Raw genomic sequence first — 18,825 nt, 5'->3', positions numbered from 1 at the left:
GGCCTGCTACTTTCAGGGATCTGTGGACAAACACTCCAAGGTCCCTTTGTTCATCTACACTATTAAATGTCCAACTGCTTAATGTGTATACCCTTTCCTTATTAGCCCTCCCAAAGTGCATCACCTCACACTTCTCGGAATTAAATTCCATTTGCCACTGCTCTGCCCATCTGACCAATAGATTGATATCCTCCTGCAGCCCATGACTTTCCTCTTCATTATCAACCACACAGCCAATTTTAGTGTCGTCTGCAAACTTCTTAATCATACTCCCTATATTCAAATCTAAATCGTTGATATAGACCACAAAAAGCAAGGGACCCAATACTGAGCCCTGCGGAACCCCACTAGAAACATCCTTCCAGTCACAAAAACATCCATCAATCATTACCCTTTGCTTCCTACCTCCAAGCCAATTTTGGATCCAACTTGCCACTTTGCCTAGTATCCCATGGGCTTTAATCTTCATGACCAGTCTACCATGTGGGACCTTATCGAAAGCCTTGCTAAAGTCCATATATACTACATCATACGCACTACCCTCATCAACCCTCTTGGTTACCTCCTCAAAAAATTCAATCAGGTTAGTCACACACGATCTTCCCTTAACAGATCCGTGCTGACTGTCCCTAATTAATCCTTGCCTTTCCAAATGCAGATTTATCCTGTCTTTTAGGAATTTTTCCAATAATTTTCCCACCACTGAGGTTAGGCTGACAGGTCTGTAATTACTCGGCCTATCCCTTTCTCCCATCTTAAACAAAGGTATTACATTAGCAGTCCTCCAATCCTCCGACACCATGCCCAGATCCAAAGAGGACTGGAAAATGATGGTCAAGGCCTCTGCTATTTCCTCTTTTACTTCGCTCAACAGCATGGGATGCATTTCCCTAGGCTAACACTTCAGTGTACTACTCAGGGAGCGTTGCATTGTCAGAAGTCCTTTTGAATGAGGTATTAAACTAAGGCCCCATCTGCCTATTAAAAATCCTGTGGCACTGTTTGATGTAGAGCCAGGAATTCTCCCAGCGATCTATCCAAAATTATTTTCTTAACCAGCACTACCAACCATAAATTACTGATCAATCATCTCATTGTCGTTCGTGGGATATTGCTATGCACAAAATGGCTATCTTTATAACAGTTACTGCACTTCAAATGAACCCATATGTGAAGTTCTTTGATATGTTTTTGAGTGATGTGATGGGGCATGATAAAAATTTATATCCTTCCTTCCCCAAATTCCAATGTTGGGCACATGCAATCAGTTGTGAAGAGGTATAGGTAACCGAGTGGGAGCATTAATTTTACTGTTTAATCAACAGCTGAAACTTGTAAAATGTTATTATAACATCAGTCCCTGGTTACCACATGTATAAATTCAAGCCATAATACTTTGAAATGTTAAAATCATCAGCACCATCCCTTTTAAGAAAGCTTTTATTTACCCATTACAAAATGAAAAATGCTTCCTGAGCCATCCCGATAAAATCTCTCTGGCCATACAGACCAAGGGAGTCCCAAGTTCAATCCCCCAGTCTGTGCTAAGTTAGTTGACCTCAGCCAGGGAGGCTGCAGGGGCATTAGAATTGGCTGCAACACACCTGAGTTAGAGAAGGGAAAATATTGGCCGTGGATTTTGTTCTTGATCGGTAAACTAATTGGAAATTTGCATGCATGGATGCTGTGATATTTTTCATGATCAAAAACCTTGCTATTATTCACTGTGCAGACTCATGCATAATTAATGAGCATTCGCTGCGTTTCTGAGGTTCTGGTCCTCTGTGGAACTGTAACCCAATGTGAGAATCAATGCCTTCAGAAGTGGGGGACGGGAAAGAATTGCAGAAAGAAAAAAATACATCCGCTTGTTGTAGAAATGATTGTACCAAAACAGAGAAATACAACAAGAACAACCACTTGCATTTTATAGCACCTTAACCATAAATATTCCAAATGATTGAAAACGCCACTAAGCTGGAAATGAAGAGGTTCGAAGAGGTGACCAAAAGCTAGGTGGAAAAGATGGAATTACATAGAATTTACAGCACAGAAGAAGGCCATTCGCCACAACTGGCCTATGCTAGTATTTATGCTCCACATGAGCTTCCTCCCATCCTACTTCATCTAACCCTATCAGCATATCCTTCGATTTGTTTCTTCCTCCTGTACTTATCGAGCTTCTCCTTAAATGCATCTATGCTATTCGCCTCAACTACTCTATGTGACAGCAAGTTCCACATTCTAATCACTCTCTGGCTAAAGAAGTTTCTCCTGAACTTATTTGGATTTGTTAGTGACTATCTTTTATATTTATCACCCGTTATTAGGACTCCCCTCAAGTGGAAACCTCTACTCTGTGTCTGCCCTATCAAAGCCCTTAAAAAATGTTAAAGATCTGCATTAGTTCACCCCTCAGACTTCTCTTTTCTAGGGAAAAGAGCACCGGTCTGTTCAGTTTTTTGCTGATGGGGCTAACCTCTCAGTTCTGGTATCATTCTAGTAAATCCTTTTTGTACTTTCTCCAGTGCCCCTATATCCTTTTTGTAATTTGGAGACCAGAACTATGTGGTTTAACCAAGGTGCTGTATAAGTTTATCATCACTTCTCTGCTTTTCAAATCTATTCCCCAGTGCTTTGCATTTTTATGGCCTTGTTAACTTGCGTTGTTACTTTGAATAATTTGTAACTCTACCGCTAGATCCCTTTGCTCCTCTATCCCATTAAACACTTATTTTCCAAGGAGGATGTGGCCTCCATATTCCTCCTACCAAAATGCACCACAGCACACTTGTCTATATTGAAATTAATTTGCCATTGCCATTTACTCAAATTTTGAAATTGTGCTTCCGATTCCCGAGTTCTTATCGTTTATGTCAATGGTGAACAAAAGTGGTCCTTGCAACGATCCCTGTGAAACACCACTTCCCACCTTCCACCAGTCTGAGTAATTACCTTTAATACCTCTGTTTTATTTTCTGTTTTGTAGCCAGCTAGCTATCCATTCAGCTACTTGCCCCTGACTTCACATGCTCTGACCGTAGTCATGTGTCTACTATGAAACCTTTCGAAGGCCTTTTGAAAATTCAACTCGATTACATCTTCTGCATTACCCTTATCTACTCTTTCTATCAAAGAAGTCCATGCTGACTATTCTTTATTATATTTTCAATTTCTAGATGTTTTTCTATTGCACCCTTGAGTAAAAATTCCATTATCTTTCTTACCACTGATGTTAAGCTAACCGGTCTATAGTTTCCTGGATTGGTGTGTTGAAAAGAGAATATATAGCTGGAGGATTTTGCAGAAATTGGGTGTGGAAAGGCCAAGGAAAGATTTATAGATGAGGACAAGGATTCTTTATTACATGTGTTGGGGACAGAGAGCCAGTGTAAGTCAGCAAGGATGGGAGTGGTGGGCATGTGTAATTTAGTGTGTTACAGGGTATGTGCAAGAGTTTTGGACAAGTTGGAGTTGATGGAGGGTGAGGATGGAATGCCAGCAAAGAGGGGTGTTAGCTTCGTTGAGAATGGAGATCACGAAGCTTTCAACAGTGTAGGGGCTGAGGAATGGGTGGAAGCCAATAGTGTTGTAGAGGTGGGAATAGTGCATAGTCTTGGTAATGGATAGGATATGGGATTTAAAGCTCACCACGTATGCCATGATTTTGAATGTTCTGGTTCAGCCTGTTTGGCCAGGAATAACTTTAGTCTCAATGTGCTTGCTGATGGCAAAAAGTATGTCTTACATTGCGTGTAATAATTTGTTTTTGTTAGATGTTATGAGTTCTCCTTAAAATGTGGTACTTGGCACTTCACTGTACCATAGCAGTAGTGCAGTTTTTTTCAATGCTAATTATTTGCCTCTCTCCAACGTGCTCTAATTGTGCTGTAGCTGACAGCCTATCCTTTCGACTTTTTTTCCAGAAAATTGGGATTCCCCTGGACTCTATCTTCTGACCCATTTCTCCATATTAAGAACATAAGAAATAGGAGCAGGAGTAGGCCACCTGGCCTCTCGAGCCTGCTCCGCCATTTAATAAGATCATGGCTGACCTGATCATGGACTCAGCTCCACTTCCCTGCCCGCTCCACATAATCCTTTATTCCCTTATCATTCAAAAATCTGTCTATCTCCGCCTTAAATATATTCAATGACCCAGCCTCCACAGCTCTCTGGGGCAGAGAATTCCATAGATTTACAACCCTCTGAGAAAAGAAATTCCTCCTCATCTCATTTTTAAATGGGCGGCCCCTTATTCTGAGACTATGTCCCCTAGTTTTAGTTTCTCCTGTGAGTGGAAATATCCTCTCTGCATCCACCTTGTCGAGGCCCCTCAATATCTTATATGTTTCGATAAGACCACCTCTCATTCTTCTGAACTCCAATGAGTATAGGCCCAACTTACTCAACCTATCTTCATAAGTCAATCCCCTCATCTCTGGAATCAACTTGGTGAACCTTCTCTGAAGCCTCCAATGCAAGCATATCCTTCCTTAAATACGGAGACCAAAATTGTATGCAGTACTCCAGGTGTGCCCTCACCAATACCCTGTACAGTTGCAGCAGGACTTCCTTACTTATTATACGCCATCCCTTTTGCAATAAAGGCCACCATTCCATTTGCTTTCCTAAATACTTGCTGTACCTGCATGCTAACTTTTTGAGTTTCATGTACAAGGACCCCCAGATCCCTCTGTACCGCAGCATTTTGTAATCTCTCCCCATTTAAATAATAATTTGCTTTTTTAATTTTCCTTCCAAAGAGGATAACCTCACATTTCCCCATTATACTCCCATCTGCCAAATTTTTGCCCACTCACTTAGCCTATCTATATCTCTTTGAAGATTCTTTGCATCCTCCTCACAATTTGCTTTCCCACCTATCTTTGGATCATCAACAAATTTGGCTACATTACACTGGGTTCCTTCATCCAAATCTTTAATATAGATTGTAAATAGTTGAGGCCCCAGCACTGATCCCTGTGGCACCCCACTAGTTATAGTTTGCCAACCTGAAAATTACCCATTTATCCCAACTCTCTGTTTTCTGTTAGTTTGCCAATCCTCTATCCATGCTAATATATTACCCTCAACCCCGTGAGCTCTTATCTTGTACAATAACTTTTTATGTGACACCTTATCAAATGCCTTCTGGAAATTCAAATACACAATATCTACTGGTTCCCCGTTATCCACCCTGCTCGTTACATCCTCAACGAACTCCAACAAATTTGTCAAACATGATTTCCCTTTCATAAAACCATGCTGACTCTGCTTGATTGAAATAACCACCTCTATCAATTGACCAACACTGCCCACTTCTTTGCTGATAATTCTATTCTACATTCATCAATTTCCTTCAGATTTTACACCCTTTGTGTAAACAATTTAACATTCCTCTCATGAATCAGTGGCTGATCTCCTTGCCATTGCATGGAAAATGTTGCTGTTTTCAGTTCATTAGAAATACGGTTTCTTAATTTCTTTTGCAAGATCAATAATAGCTAGGATCACTTGCCTTTGGCTCAGTCCATCTTTGCCAATCAACATTTTTGCCTCATTATCTCCTGCAACTCCTCTATTGCTAAATTTGCCTCCAAAGCTTGGCTCGGCTTTCATGCCAAATATTTATTTTCCTCAACAACTCACAATTCTCTAATAAAGCCCAAGATCATTCAAGATTTGAATACTGCTGCCACATCTGGGGAATCTCTTCTAACGCAACTTTTCTTGAGAAGAAAATAAATGATTGGCATGAAAGAGGAAGCTTCTTGGAGGTAACGTTAAAATGGAGACATTACAAAAGATCCATAGGAAATGAGCAGAGGTAATGAGGCAACCAGAAGAAGTACATGGCTGAATGAGATTGGAACAGGGAACAAAGTGTGAAGGACTGCTTGGGTCCCAATATGGAGAGATTCGTGTAATGTGGAGGTTCAGGCTTGACTGATATTTAGTTTCACTTGCCTTTTTTGGTTGAGATTTGATTGTTCTTTGTGGTGTTTATTAATGGTGGATATTCATTACCAGGAGAAGAGTTTTGTTCACGGGTGTAATTCTTTTAATAATTGTGCTCTATTCAGCATTAATACATTAAGTAAAATATTTTTATTGATGTAGAACAGGGCAACTGCTATACTCACTACTGTAAGTGTTAATAGTCACAAAGATAGTTAAGTTGCTTTTCCTCAATTTATTCTGGTTCAGCTTTGCAGGCTGCTATGACGTGCATTGGACCAACAGGATTGTCTTGGAAGTTGATTGACCTTGAGTTGAACATGTACACTGCACCAGCTTTCCTAGGAGCTTTCCTAGGAGTTGTAAATATTGTTCTTATTATTGCATTATTCAGGTAAGTACTGATGGCTGCTTCATTTGACCAAATTCCATGATATCCATAGCAAGGCAGTGATAATTATTGCATTGTGCAGTTGTTCCTACAATTAAAAAAATAGCTTTCTTATGTTAGTTGTTAAAGGTTCACACTAGGGTTTAGTTGGCAGTGATTTTGTAGCAAAACTCTTTTTAACTCCCTTCTTTAGGTATTTTCTTTCCTGTGTGAAATTCAGCATTGTGTATGCTCACATGAGGGATTTGGGACAGGCTGTAATTTCTCACCCGTGCTCCTTTGTGACCAATTTCTTGGAGTGTAGATGTGTAATGGGAATTATTTTCACCCTATTCATCCCCTCTAAAGGAGATTGTGTTGTACTAAAAAAGATATGGGATTGCATCCAAGACTCGCCACATGGTCAGTCCTTTTGGAGAAGGCGCAAAATGGAATGGTTGTATTTCATGTCCTGGTGGTTGGCTCATTGGTAGTAGCTTGGAGTGCATAATCTGCCCACTCTATTGGCTAGGGAATGGAAGATGAAATGGTTGGACACAAAAAGGAATAGAAACATGAGAAACAAAATAAAGCTATTAAGACATACGGTACTGAAGATTGGGTGGTGGCTGGGTTAGGCTGCACAGTCTGAGACAAAATCTAGAGTAAATCTAGCTCAGACTGGTGGAATGAAGGCATTCTCGCTCCTCACTGCAAAGGTCGTACATATCGTGAGTTTGGGTCTTATTAACCCTGTTCCTAATGGCAATGGGCACACAGCACCAAATTGGTAGTCTCATTCACAAGTATGTCTGATTTGGGAAATGAAAATGTCACATTAGTAGAGTAGAAGGGTTTTTACTCTGCAGCTGACTGGGATGCTTAATGTCGATGCTGGGTGCCTGAATTGGAAGGTGTTCCTTCTACCAGCAAGAACACCCCTTACCTTGATAAATATAAAAATTCTACAAACATGTAAATGGGAAAAAAATGGGCAAGTTACACACCTACAGTCATGCAGATTCAGTACTGGGATTGTAAAATACATTCTATTCCACACAAGTTGTGAAGATCTCATGGTATTTAAATATTTTTTTAAATTCTAAAAAGTGAATTTTAATCATTAAGTAATGTATTCATTATCTCGGAGGAGCTTTCTATACTCTACAACAGTGTTGATCCCTATCCCAAAGCCTTTTGGCCATTATAAAGTTGTGTATTTAATTTTAACATTCAGATCAGAAACCAATTCTAAGCAAACAAATCTTTTTCAATTGACTGAAAAGTTTGTCCAGTAACGTATTTTCAATGTGTAACTGACTCATTCAGACTAGAAGTTCCCAGCTTCAATTCTCAGAGTTTATGGTACAATGAACATCAGTTCCGTAGGTCAGGGCAGAAATAAATCAGTCTGGGTTCTTGCTCCAGATCATCATCCAGTGACCCACTGCAAGAACTGAGTGCATCTAGACAGGATTAGACTTGACTGTGATACCCCCCATAATCAAATAGACTGTTAACACTCACTGGTTAGGTTCACATATGAAGAATAAACACTTGAGTCAAGTATCAGAGGGGATCTGGTGCCTATGGAACTGTACCCCAGCATGAATTAGCACCTTCAACAGAGGAGAAAGGGAGGGGTGAAAGGCAAAAAAATGGCTTCATAAAAATTGTGGGAAGAAGATAAGTGGTGAGTAGAGAACCTCTTCAAAGTAAATTGCAATGCAGATGGTAAACCAGTCTATTCCCAGTCCCTCCATTAGTTCGAGTGTGTAACTATCATCATGTGCAGTTGTATCTTTTCTCTCCTGTTTGGATTAATCTGCATTGAGAACATCTGCATGTGTGTGACACTGGAGCATATTGATGTGACAAGTGAAGGATGCCACAGATTTGTGCGGAGTGTTTTAGACCACAGATGTGTTATTGCTAATGATAGACTAATGCATATGCTTGTATCCATTCAGACATGACATAAGATTATGTCATGAAGAGTATCTAATTTCTTCCCTCTCTTCTCATCATAAACAAAGCATTATAGTGTTATTTCCGAACAGTCAGCTGCCCATTATCACATGATATGCTTGCAGAGTGGAGACATCCTTTGCCAACCAAAAAAAACCTGACTGAAAGCAAAATAATACTTTGTCTTTGAAGTAAACTAAAACTGATGCATGGGAGGGATTTCTAACCAATGACCTCACCTCTGAATACAAATACTAGTTGCAAACTGCTGGAGTATTGCTCGCATTGTTTATGATGTCATCTGAATGCTTGCCGAGATTGCAGTATTGTAATGATTCTGGGTTTTCTGTTGCTCTCTATTTAATCACCAGATAGGATTGCAATTATGGATTTTTGCTAAAAGTGCTGTGTAACATAATGAATCATCAGTACTGTCAATAGAAAAATTATGTATTCTGTTTTGTATTTTCAGTTATCACTGTCTCTGGTCAAGTGGTAAAACTAATACTTTTGCAATAATTATGTTTCTGTTACAACTTTTGAAAATACCTATACTTGATTTTTTTGTAGAAACGGAAAATTGGCCATTTATTTTATGATCTTAGTTCAGCTTCTATACCAATGCTGTGTTGCTAGTCAAGGTGAGAGAGTTCTAGCCATACAGATCACTACTAACATTCACTTCTTGGTTTCCCTACTAGGATGTCCAACCACCTTTCCCTTCATAGACAAAGAGCTATCCAGCCTAATCCCACTTTCCAGCTCTTGGTCCATACCCTGTAGGTTACGGCACTTCAAGCGCACATCCAAGTACTTTTTAAATGTGAGGGTTTCTGCCTCTATCACCCTTTCAGGCAGTGAGTTCCAGACCCCCACCACCCTCTGGGTGAAGAAATTTCCCCTCAAATCCCCTCTAAACATACCAATTACCCATCTCCTTCCAGATGTGATAAGCAAACATTACTTCAGCTTAAAAAACTTAAGTGATAATAGCAATCAAGACTGGCATTTAGACTTGACTCTCTTGGATGAACCATTGCTTTAACATTGCGATGAGAATAACAGTAAGGCTATCAGCGCTCACCGTTATAATGGAGGAAATCTGACAGCAACTTCAGGAGTACGCACATGCGCCGTTAAATGCGGAAATCCGGAAGTTGCTGTCAAAGATAGCTTGCTCCTCCACAGGATGCGCTGTTGCAGTCCGCACCGATAGACTCGCCATTAAAATAACTGCAACATTGTTAACTTGGGGTACTTGCCCACTAGTTCTGCACTAAAAACGGCTGAAAAATGGCTGGTGCATTCAGGAGTGAGTGAATTTTTAATGGGGTGATAAGTGATAATTCCTGCTGAACAACCTCTGTGGCCCTGAAAAATTAGTGTAGAATCTCATTCCCTCAGAAGAAAATTAGTCAGAGATTTAAAAAATATGTTTTTTACTCTTTCAGTTTATCTCTCTCCCTTAATTCCATCTGTATTTCCCAATCTTTATTTCACTTTCTGTGCATCATTTAAATCTAATTTATATTTCCTGCTTTATACTTTCTGGTATAGACTTTGCGTGTCTCAGTGAGGATTCTTCAATTTGATTGGTTGAAGAGCCTTGCTGTTGCTTGTTCTGTTCACAGATGCCACAGACCCCCTGTAGAGGATGGTGCGCTGGAAAAGATGTTGGATTAGTGGAAATCTCCGCTGACAAGCCTACAAAAAGTCTGTGGACAGCTGTCAGCGAGGTAAACGGCAAATGCCGTTCCATCGCCACTGAGAGCAAGATCTGGGCCATTGTAGCAACTGGGTCATAACAGAATATTATTTTAAATGTGTGTGTACAAATTGTCATTTTAAAAATGTCATTTTATCCAAATTACAATTTTAATTACAGCAATACAAACATTTGTTTTAGTCAAAGTTTTAATATTAAATATGTGTTTTTTTCCCCTCAGGGAACATTGTGGTGTTGATTTGGATAGATTGAGACGTATAAATACTAATATCCAAGGTAACTCATTCAGATTTTCCTGGGATTTCTGCTGAATCAAATTATTAATATAAGGATAGTGTCCTACAGAGTGACTGTGTTTTTGTGTAGAAAGTCCTGAGATGCTTGAAAATTCCGATGACAACATTGATCTGATTGCAGTGGTGACATCCAACATCCTGTTCTTCATCATCTTCTTTGTGTTTGCTATTTTTGAAACGTAAGTGTTTTCCTGATTTACAAAGTTACTTTTCTGTACTGTGCTCAGTTAGTTAATTTGATTCTGTATGACCTTCAGTTCTTCTAATAATTAATAGATGCTGTGCCAAATGATTAGCAATTCACAGGATCCAATCTTGAAACTGCCAATTGTTGTCAAATGTGAATTAAATTAAATCAACTTTTATCCTCAAGTTCCATTTAACTGGCTATTGACTGTATATCCATAGCAAATCAGTCCTATATCTATTGTAAAAATGTTGACAATTGACAATGTTGAGGATTAGAAATTAAATAATTTGGCCCCCACAGTGGCTGTGGGTCTCTTTATATTTTAGAATAGCAACGAAAAGTTGAAATGATTTAGCTCCAGGTTTTAAGTTTAAGGAATGTAACTGAAGTGACAAAATATTCTTAAGTAATTCAGGCCAAGTGGGTAGCAGCAGCAGTTTCTGTGTGTTGCTAGAGAGGTTCTACCTTTTGGATTGAGGCAATAAAAATCCAGCAGTTCAACAATGTTGGGTGAGTTTTGCTTGATGGTTCTTCAGAAGAATTAGAAGAACAATGGGGGGAATGTTTTTATTAAACTAAAGCAAAATAATATAAATTACCTGGGAAATATTGAAATAAGTTGATGAGGATCTTTCTCAAACCCTTCCATCCAGAGCGGCTGGTATAGCATATGAATGCTTGTCTGAGTTTTTCCATCCACTGATAGATTTCACACATGAGTAGACTGCTGCTTTTTTAGGACTTTTTGCAATCTGCTAAAACAGGAATGGCAGTACAGAATTGAGCTGTTTAGCACTTACTCTGCATTCTCGACTTATGCTACAAATGAGAAGCACTCATCACACAAAATCACTTTGGCAGATTCAGTGCTCAATAAAACCCAACACATCTGCTGATTGACAGAATTAAAGGTCTTTTCAAGATGAACAGAGACTATGTAAAACTGACTGTGGCACTCCCATAATTTTACTGCCAATAGTCTGATTACAAAACTCTGATCAGTAGTGGAGTGTCCCAGCGTGGAGCTAAACTGTTACTGGCACTATTGTAACTGGTAGGTATTGTTTGCATGATGAATCCATAGTTTCCTTCAAAATTTACTATGATAAAATTCTAACCCTAATACTTACTGTGAGTAAACAGTTCCAATATTGTGCTTACTTAAATAATCCTTTTTCACATTTGGGAAATTCAGACTACAATAAGGTGGTAGTCACACTATTCTTTTTGTTGGGGCTTACCTTCCTTACCTTACCTTACCTTACCTCCCAATTAAACTGACATTTGAACTTGGTTGTGTCCAGCAGGAGAACTTTGGAAATCTTTGGTCAGGCTGCTAAATAGATTAACTTGGAACAAGGGTGGGTGGGGAAAGTGAAATCTGTAGAGGCAGAAGGATTCGGCTGCTTCGTCTGCAAGTACACAGCAGCATCTTGGTGGAGTCTGCAGCCCAGATAATCCAGGCTTCCTAGCTCAAAGGGAACAGCTCCGAGGTATGACAGCCACAATGGTGGCGATATGAGGGGTTTTAAAAGCAACAATTAATAAAGCAAAAACAGAATGTTATCATCTTTCTCTTTTATGTTGAGAGAATGTATTGGAAAAAGGTATCTATTTTCCACCTGTAAGAGTTCACCAAAAACATTAAATCCCTTTTGGAAAAAACATCCTTGACTTTGTGTAAGATTATACAGGAAAATACTCAACTGGAGTCCTATTCGTTGTTTACCGCATTCCTTTCCTCCCAGAGGGAATCCTAGCACAAACCAAAAAATAAATATCGGTAAAGCACTCAAATCCTATGGAAATGATCTGACTCTGCTGTTAATATTTAATTTAAAAGTGATAGAATTCTCATTGTGCCTATGGTTGTATTTGACTTATAAAATATGGGCAACTCCTCCCCTTCTAATTTCAGGCTATCTTTACATTTAAGATTAATAAAAGTTATACCAGACTGAAAATGGTTTTGCCTCAATGTCTTGGTTGATAAATGTAGTGTGTAATTTAGCCATAAAGGCCAAAGGGCCCATGTTCAATTCCCAATCTGTGTTGAGTTAGTCGATTTCAATCAGTGTGGTATCTGACCTCAGTGATCTTGGACTAGAGAAGGGAAAATTAGCTAGAGTTCCTGCTCCAGATCGCTATCTAGTGACTCCGCTGGCAGGTGACAACAGCATCAGGCTCAGTTGTGATATTCCCCCATGATCAAGTCGTCTGCCAGCACTCACTCCTGAGGGTCACATGTGAAGAACGAACATCAACAACAACTTGTCTTTATATAACGCCTTTAACGTAGTGAAACGTCCCAAGGTGCTTCACAGGAGTATTATGCAATAAAAATTTGACACCGAGCCGCATAAGTAGATATTAGCACAGGTGGCCAAAAGGTTGGTCAAAGAGGTATGTTTTAAGGAGCATCTTGAAGGAGGATAGAGAGGTTTAGGCCGGGAGTTCCAGAGCTTGGGGCCTAGGCAACAGAAGGTAGGGCCACCAATGGTTGAGCGATTATAATCAGGGATGTTCAGAACGGCGGAATTAGAGGAGCGCAGACATCTCGGGCTGTTGTGGGGTTGGAGGAGATTACAGAGATGGGGAGGGGCGAGGCCATGGAGCGATTTGAAAATAAGGATGAGAATTTTGAAATTGAAGCGTTGCTTAACCAGAAGCCAATGTAGGTTAGCGAGCGCGGGGTGATGGGTGAGCGGAACTTGGTGCGAGTTAGGACACGGGCAGCCGAATTTTGGATCATCTCTAGTTTACATAGAGTAGAATGTGGGAGGCCAGCCAGGAGTGCGTTGGAATAGTCAAGTCTAGAGGTAACAAAGGCATGGATGAGGGCTTCAGCAGCGGATGAGCTGAGGCAAGGACAGAGTCGGGCGATGTTATGGGGGTGGAAATAGGTGTGTGGTCTTAGTTATGCTGTGGATATATGGTCGAAAGCTCATTTCAGAGTGAGGCAGAGGTACCAGAGGGTACCTGGTGTCCATGGAAATCATGTCCCAGTAGGAGTCAGCACCTTCAGCAGAGAGTGGGGAAGGCTGTTAATTTACTATTACACCTGCTAAAAATGATTATATCAGAATGATAAATATTAAAAGTAATACGGTAGGCTGCCAAAAAGAACTTGCAGTGAGTAGCAAATCTGTAGAACCTGTATGACCCAAACTGCTTGAGGTCCTCTGCTATGAATCTAAAGGTAAGGGAATGAAAGGCCAACGAACATTGTTACAAAATAAATGTATAATCAGAAACATCTTTACTTAAAAAGAAATTTAGTTATTTTTGATTTTGTATGCGGCTAAATGTTTGTTTAGTGCAGCTGTTTTAAGAAGATGATTTCCTTTTGAATCCTTTGCAGGATAGCCACCCCATTAACCATGGACATGTATGCGTGGACTGGGAAGCAGGCAGTCCTGTACAATGGGATTCTCCTGGTGGGTGTTGGTGTAGAATCCATTATTGTTTTTATGACGACAAAGATTCTTTCAAAAAGGTAACAATGTGTAATGAAAATCTTTTAAAGTATTTGTACTAATTTTAGAATTTAGATTTGTTACAATGTCCATTTGGTTTGTTTCCTCAACAGATTTGAGGATCGCTTAATGCTGCTTGGAGGATTTGTCGTCATTTTTGCTGGCTTCTTTATTTTGCTACCATGGGGAAACCAGTACCCCCAAATTCAGTGGACAGGTACAGTCTGATTAGTCTTCAAACATTGAAGGAGCTAGTTTGTTTTTATTGAACTTTTTAATATTAGTGGATGCATAATGTGTTATTTTTTGTTTTTATTGAACTTTTTAATATTAGTGGATGCATAATGTGTTATTTTTTGTTCTTAAATTGCTGATTTGAGGATTTTTTGGTGTATTTTAAATGTTATTTTAAATGTTTTGCTTGGCTGTATGAGCCAGTAAGACGCTTTGCTAATTGCTGGAAATTTTCAGAAGTGTAAACAGGAAATTTTGTTTCATGTTATTTGTTTTTTTGCGCCAGGAACGGTCACTGCTGTTAATCATTTTGTGAATAGTTCAGCTTAAATTGAGGCTGTGTTGCCTTTGAAAATGGCTGACGATATTAGTGGGTTCGTGCAGCTTGGCACAGCACATAAATTCACAGAGATAACAGGTGGAAGTGAGTCAGAATTACTTAACTGCACTGTTGTTAATTAAGGAGATCGTCATGCTAGCAGCAGTTCTGGTAGTTCTTTCATTTGTATGAAAGGGGAAGGGCTCTCATGATTTTCAACTGGGTTCTTCACTACTCAATGGCTACATGGCAGTCAGTTACTGGTGAGATGCTGTAATTACTGTGTGAGCACGTAGTGCTTAGTAGAACATTATTTCTATAAATGCTGAAACTGCCCATTGTTAATTTGTACACATGAATTAATTTTATTGTGAGTACACCAAATTCAGAAATCATGCAAGTTTGCTTCCATTTTCTAAGTTTGCCACTCAGTGTTGTCCTAGTGTGAGATAAGTGATTTAGTATTTCTGCATCAAGGACATAACGATGATAGAGCAGGCAATCTGTGCCCATTCTGATATCAGTTACTCCCAAACATGGTCAGACTTTTGCTTCCCAATTTGTCCCCCCTCCTGTCCTGAAGGCAGCGACTCATTCTGGAGTATGATTCCACGGGTACAAACAGCCCTCTAGTAATTTGGCGAAGTGGCCATTCTTCAAGTGTGAGTGTAGACAGTGAGTGTCAGTAGACTATTTGATTGTAGGTAGCATCATAGCTTAGCCAGATTAGTCCAATGTCACCCAAAATAGGCCTTTTTTCAGAAGGCATCACTGTTTAATGATCAGGAGTTGGAACTGTGGCTGATGTTTTTTCTCTTTCATAACTGAGAGAACGGAGACCTATTTTAGCACCTCTACTGCCACCCTAGGTTAGTTTGGTCGACCAAGGAGAAGCCAGGAATCAAACATGAGACTTTGCAGATCTGTATGGTTCGCTACCAAGCCAATTGTGGTATTTGCACTTGAGATGAAACACAAACTATATACATTCCATCACATGATGAATCTGTCTGTAGCAAAGAAAAATCCAGTGTTATGCATTTCTGATTGGCTCAAATAAGGAACTAAGACATACCAATTTATTGAATTATAAATTAGGAAAGATTCATTGAAACAGAAAAAAACCCAACTACCGTATATACTCGCGTATCCTGCGATCTCGCGTATCATGCGACCCCTAAATTTTCGTCCCCAAAACATGATTTTACCATATATCTCATGTATCATGCGAGTCACTTTTTTGAGATCGAATACAGACCTTAACATGAAACATCGAGTGGATTCTGCTCTCTCTCCGTGCTCTCTCTCCGTGCTCTCTCTCCGTGCTCTCTCTCCGTGCTCTCTCTCCGTGCTCTCTCTCCGTGCTCTCTCTCCGTGCTCTCTCTCCGTGCTCTCTCTCCGTGCTCTCTCTCCGTGCTCTCTCTCCGTGCTCTCTCTCCGTGCTCTCTCTCCGTACTCTCCCCCCCCGACCTCCACGACTCTCTCCCCCCCCGACCTCCGCGACTCTCTCTCCCCCCCCGACCTCCGCGACTCTCTCTCCCCCCCCGACCTCCGCGACTCTCTCCCCCCCCCCGACCTCCGCGACTCTCTCTCCCCCCCTGACCTCCGCGACTTTCTCTCCCCCCCCCGACCTCCGCGACTCTCTCTCCCCCCCCGACCTCCGCGACTCTCTCTCCCCCACCGACCTCCGCGACTCTCTCTCCCCCCCCGACCTCCGCGACTCTCTCTCCCCCGACCTCCGCGACTCTCTCTCCCCCCCCGACCTCCGCGACTCTCTCTCCCCCCCCGACCTCCGCGACTCTCTCTCCCCCTCCGACCTCCGCGACTCTCTCTCCCCCCCGACCTCCGCGACTCTCTCTCCCCCTCCGACCTCCGCGACTCTCTCTCCCCCCCCCCCGACCTCCGCGACTCTCTCTTCCCCCCCGACCTCCGCGACTCTCTTTCCCCCCCCCCCCCCGACCTCCGCGACTCTCTCCCCCCCCCGACCTCCGCGACTCTCTCTCTCCCCCCCGACCTCCGCGACTCTCTTCCCCCCCCCGACCTCCGCGACTCTCTCTCTCCCCCCGACCTCCGCGACTCTCTCTCCCCCCCCGACCTCCGCGACTCTCTCTCCCCCCCCGACCTCCGCGACTCTCTCTCTCCCCCCCGACCTCCGCGACTCTCTCCCCCCCCCGACCTCCGCGACTCTCTCTCTCCCCCCCGACCTCCGCGACTCTCTCTCCCCCCCGACCTCCGCGACTCTCTCTCCCCCCCCGACCTCCGCGACTCTCTCCCCCCCCGACTCTCTCTCCCCCCGACCTCCGCGACTCTCTCTCCCCCCCGACCTCCGCGACTCTCTCTCTCCCCCCCGACCTCCGCGACTCTCTCTCCCCCCCCGACCTCCGCGACTCTCTCCCCCCCCCCGACCTCCGCGACTCTCTCTCCCCCCCCGACCTCCGCGACTCTCTCTCCCCCCGACCTCCGCGACTCTCTCTCCCCCCGACCTCCGCGACTCTCTCTCCCCCCCCCCGACCTCCGCGACTCTCTCTCCCCCCGACCTCCGCGACTCTCTCCCCCCCGACCTCCGCGACTCTCTCTCCCCCCGACCTCCGCGACTCTCTCTCCCCCCGACCTCCGCGACTCTCTCTCCCCCCCGACCTCCGCGACTCTCTCCCCCCCGACCTCCGCGACTCTCTCTCCCCCCCCGACCTCCGCGACTCTCTCCCCCCCCGACCTCCGCGACTCTCTCCCCCCCCGACCTCCGCGACTCTCTTCCCCCCCCCGACCTCCGCGACTCTCTCTCCCCCCCCCCGACCTCCGCGACTCTCTCTCCCCCCCCCCCGACCTCCGCGACTCTCTCTCCCCCCCCCCCGACCTCCGCGACTCTCTCTCCCCCCCCCCGACCTCCGCGACTCTCTCTCCCCCCCCCCCCCCCGACCTCCGCGACTCTCTCTCCCCCCCCCCCGACCTCCGCGACTCTCTCTCCCCCCCCCCGACCTCCGCGACTCTCTTCCCCCCCCCCCCCGACCTCCGCGACTCTCTCTCCCCCCTCCCGACCTCCGCGACTCTCTCTTCCCCCCCCCGACCTCCGCGACTCTCTCTTCCCCCCCCCGACCTCCGCGACTCTCTCCCCCCCCCCCGACCTCCGCGACTCTCTCTCCCCCCCCCGACCTCCGCGACTCTCTCCCCCCCCGACCTCCGCGACTCTCTCTCCCCCCGACCTCCGCGACTCTCTCTCTCCCCCCCGACCTCCTCGACTCTCTCTCCCCCCCCGACCTCCGCGACTCTCTCTCTCCCCCCCGACCTCCGCGACTCTCTCCCCCCCGACCTCCGCGACTCTCTCCCCCCCCCGACCTCCGCGACTCTCTCTCCCCCCGACCTCCGCGACTCTCTCTCCCCCCGACCTCCGCGACTCTCTCTCCCCCCCCGACCTCCGCGACTCTCTCCCCCCCCGACCTCCGCGACTCTCTCTCCCCCCGACCTCCGCGACTCTCTCTCTCCCCCCCCGACCTCCTCGACTCTCTCTCCCCCCCCGACCTCCGCGACTCTCTCTCTCCCCCCCGACCTCCGCGACTCTCTCCCCCCCGACCTCCGCCACTCTCTCTCCCCCCCCGACCTCCGCGACTCTCTCCCCCCCCGACCTCCGCGACTCTCTCCCCCCCCGACCTCCGCGACTCTCTCTCTCCCCCCCCGACCTCCGCGACTCTCTCCCCCCCCGACCTCCGCGACTCTCTCTCCCCCCGACCTCCGCGACTCTCTCTCTCCCCCCCCGACCTCCGCGACTCTCTCCCCCCCCCCCCCCCCCCGACCTCCGCGACTCTCTCTCCCCCCCCGACCTCCGCGACTCTCTCTCCCCCCCCGACCTCCGCGACTCTCTCTCCCCCCCCCGACCTCCGCGACTCTCTCTCCCCCCCCGACCTCCGCGACTCTCTCCCCCCTGACCTCCGCGACTCTCTCTCCCCCCCCGACCTCCGCGACTCTCTCTCCCCCCCCGACCTCCGCGACTCTCTCTCCCCCCCCGACCTCCGCGACTCTCTCTCCCCCGACCTCCGCGACTCTCTCTCCCCCCCCGACCTCCGCGACTCTCTCTCCCCCCCCCCGACCTCCGCGACTCTCTCCCCCCCCGACCTCCGCGACTCTCTCTCCCCCCCCGACCTCCGCGACTCTCTTCCCCCCCCCCCCGACCTCCGCGACTCTCTCTCCCCCCCCGACCTCCGCGACTCTCTCTCCCCCCCCGACCTCCGCGACTCTCTCCCCCCCCGACCTCCGCGACTCTCTCTCCCCCGACCTCCGCGACTCTCTCTCC

The 18,825-nt window shown here is 45.0% G+C and overlaps 1 protein-coding gene across 2 annotated transcripts in view; it reads left to right on the top strand.

Moving 5' to 3' along the window:
- The window catches only part of mfsd8 (major facilitator superfamily domain containing 8), an 84,055-nt gene that overhangs the window by 48,090 nt on the left and 17,140 nt on the right, over window positions 1-18,825 (top strand). For both annotated transcript variants that reach the window (XM_070871906.1, XM_070871911.1), the window contains exons 6-10: window positions 6,211-6,355; window positions 10,246-10,301; window positions 10,392-10,500; window positions 13,873-14,007; window positions 14,101-14,204. In XM_070871906.1, coding sequence (XP_070728007.1) covers window positions 6,211-6,355; window positions 10,246-10,301; window positions 10,392-10,500; window positions 13,873-14,007; window positions 14,101-14,204 — 549 coding nt within the window. The remainder of the gene's footprint in view (window positions 1-6,210; window positions 6,356-10,245; window positions 10,302-10,391; window positions 10,501-13,872; window positions 14,008-14,100; window positions 14,205-18,825) is intronic.

This window comes from Pristiophorus japonicus, chromosome 2, assembly GCF_044704955.1.
Source record: "Pristiophorus japonicus isolate sPriJap1 chromosome 2, sPriJap1.hap1, whole genome shotgun sequence".
Taxonomy (NCBI): Eukaryota; Metazoa; Chordata; class Chondrichthyes; family Pristiophoridae; genus Pristiophorus; species Pristiophorus japonicus.
The sequence above is the reverse complement of the archived record's forward strand: the minus strand, read 5'-3'. Positions and strand labels throughout refer to the sequence as shown.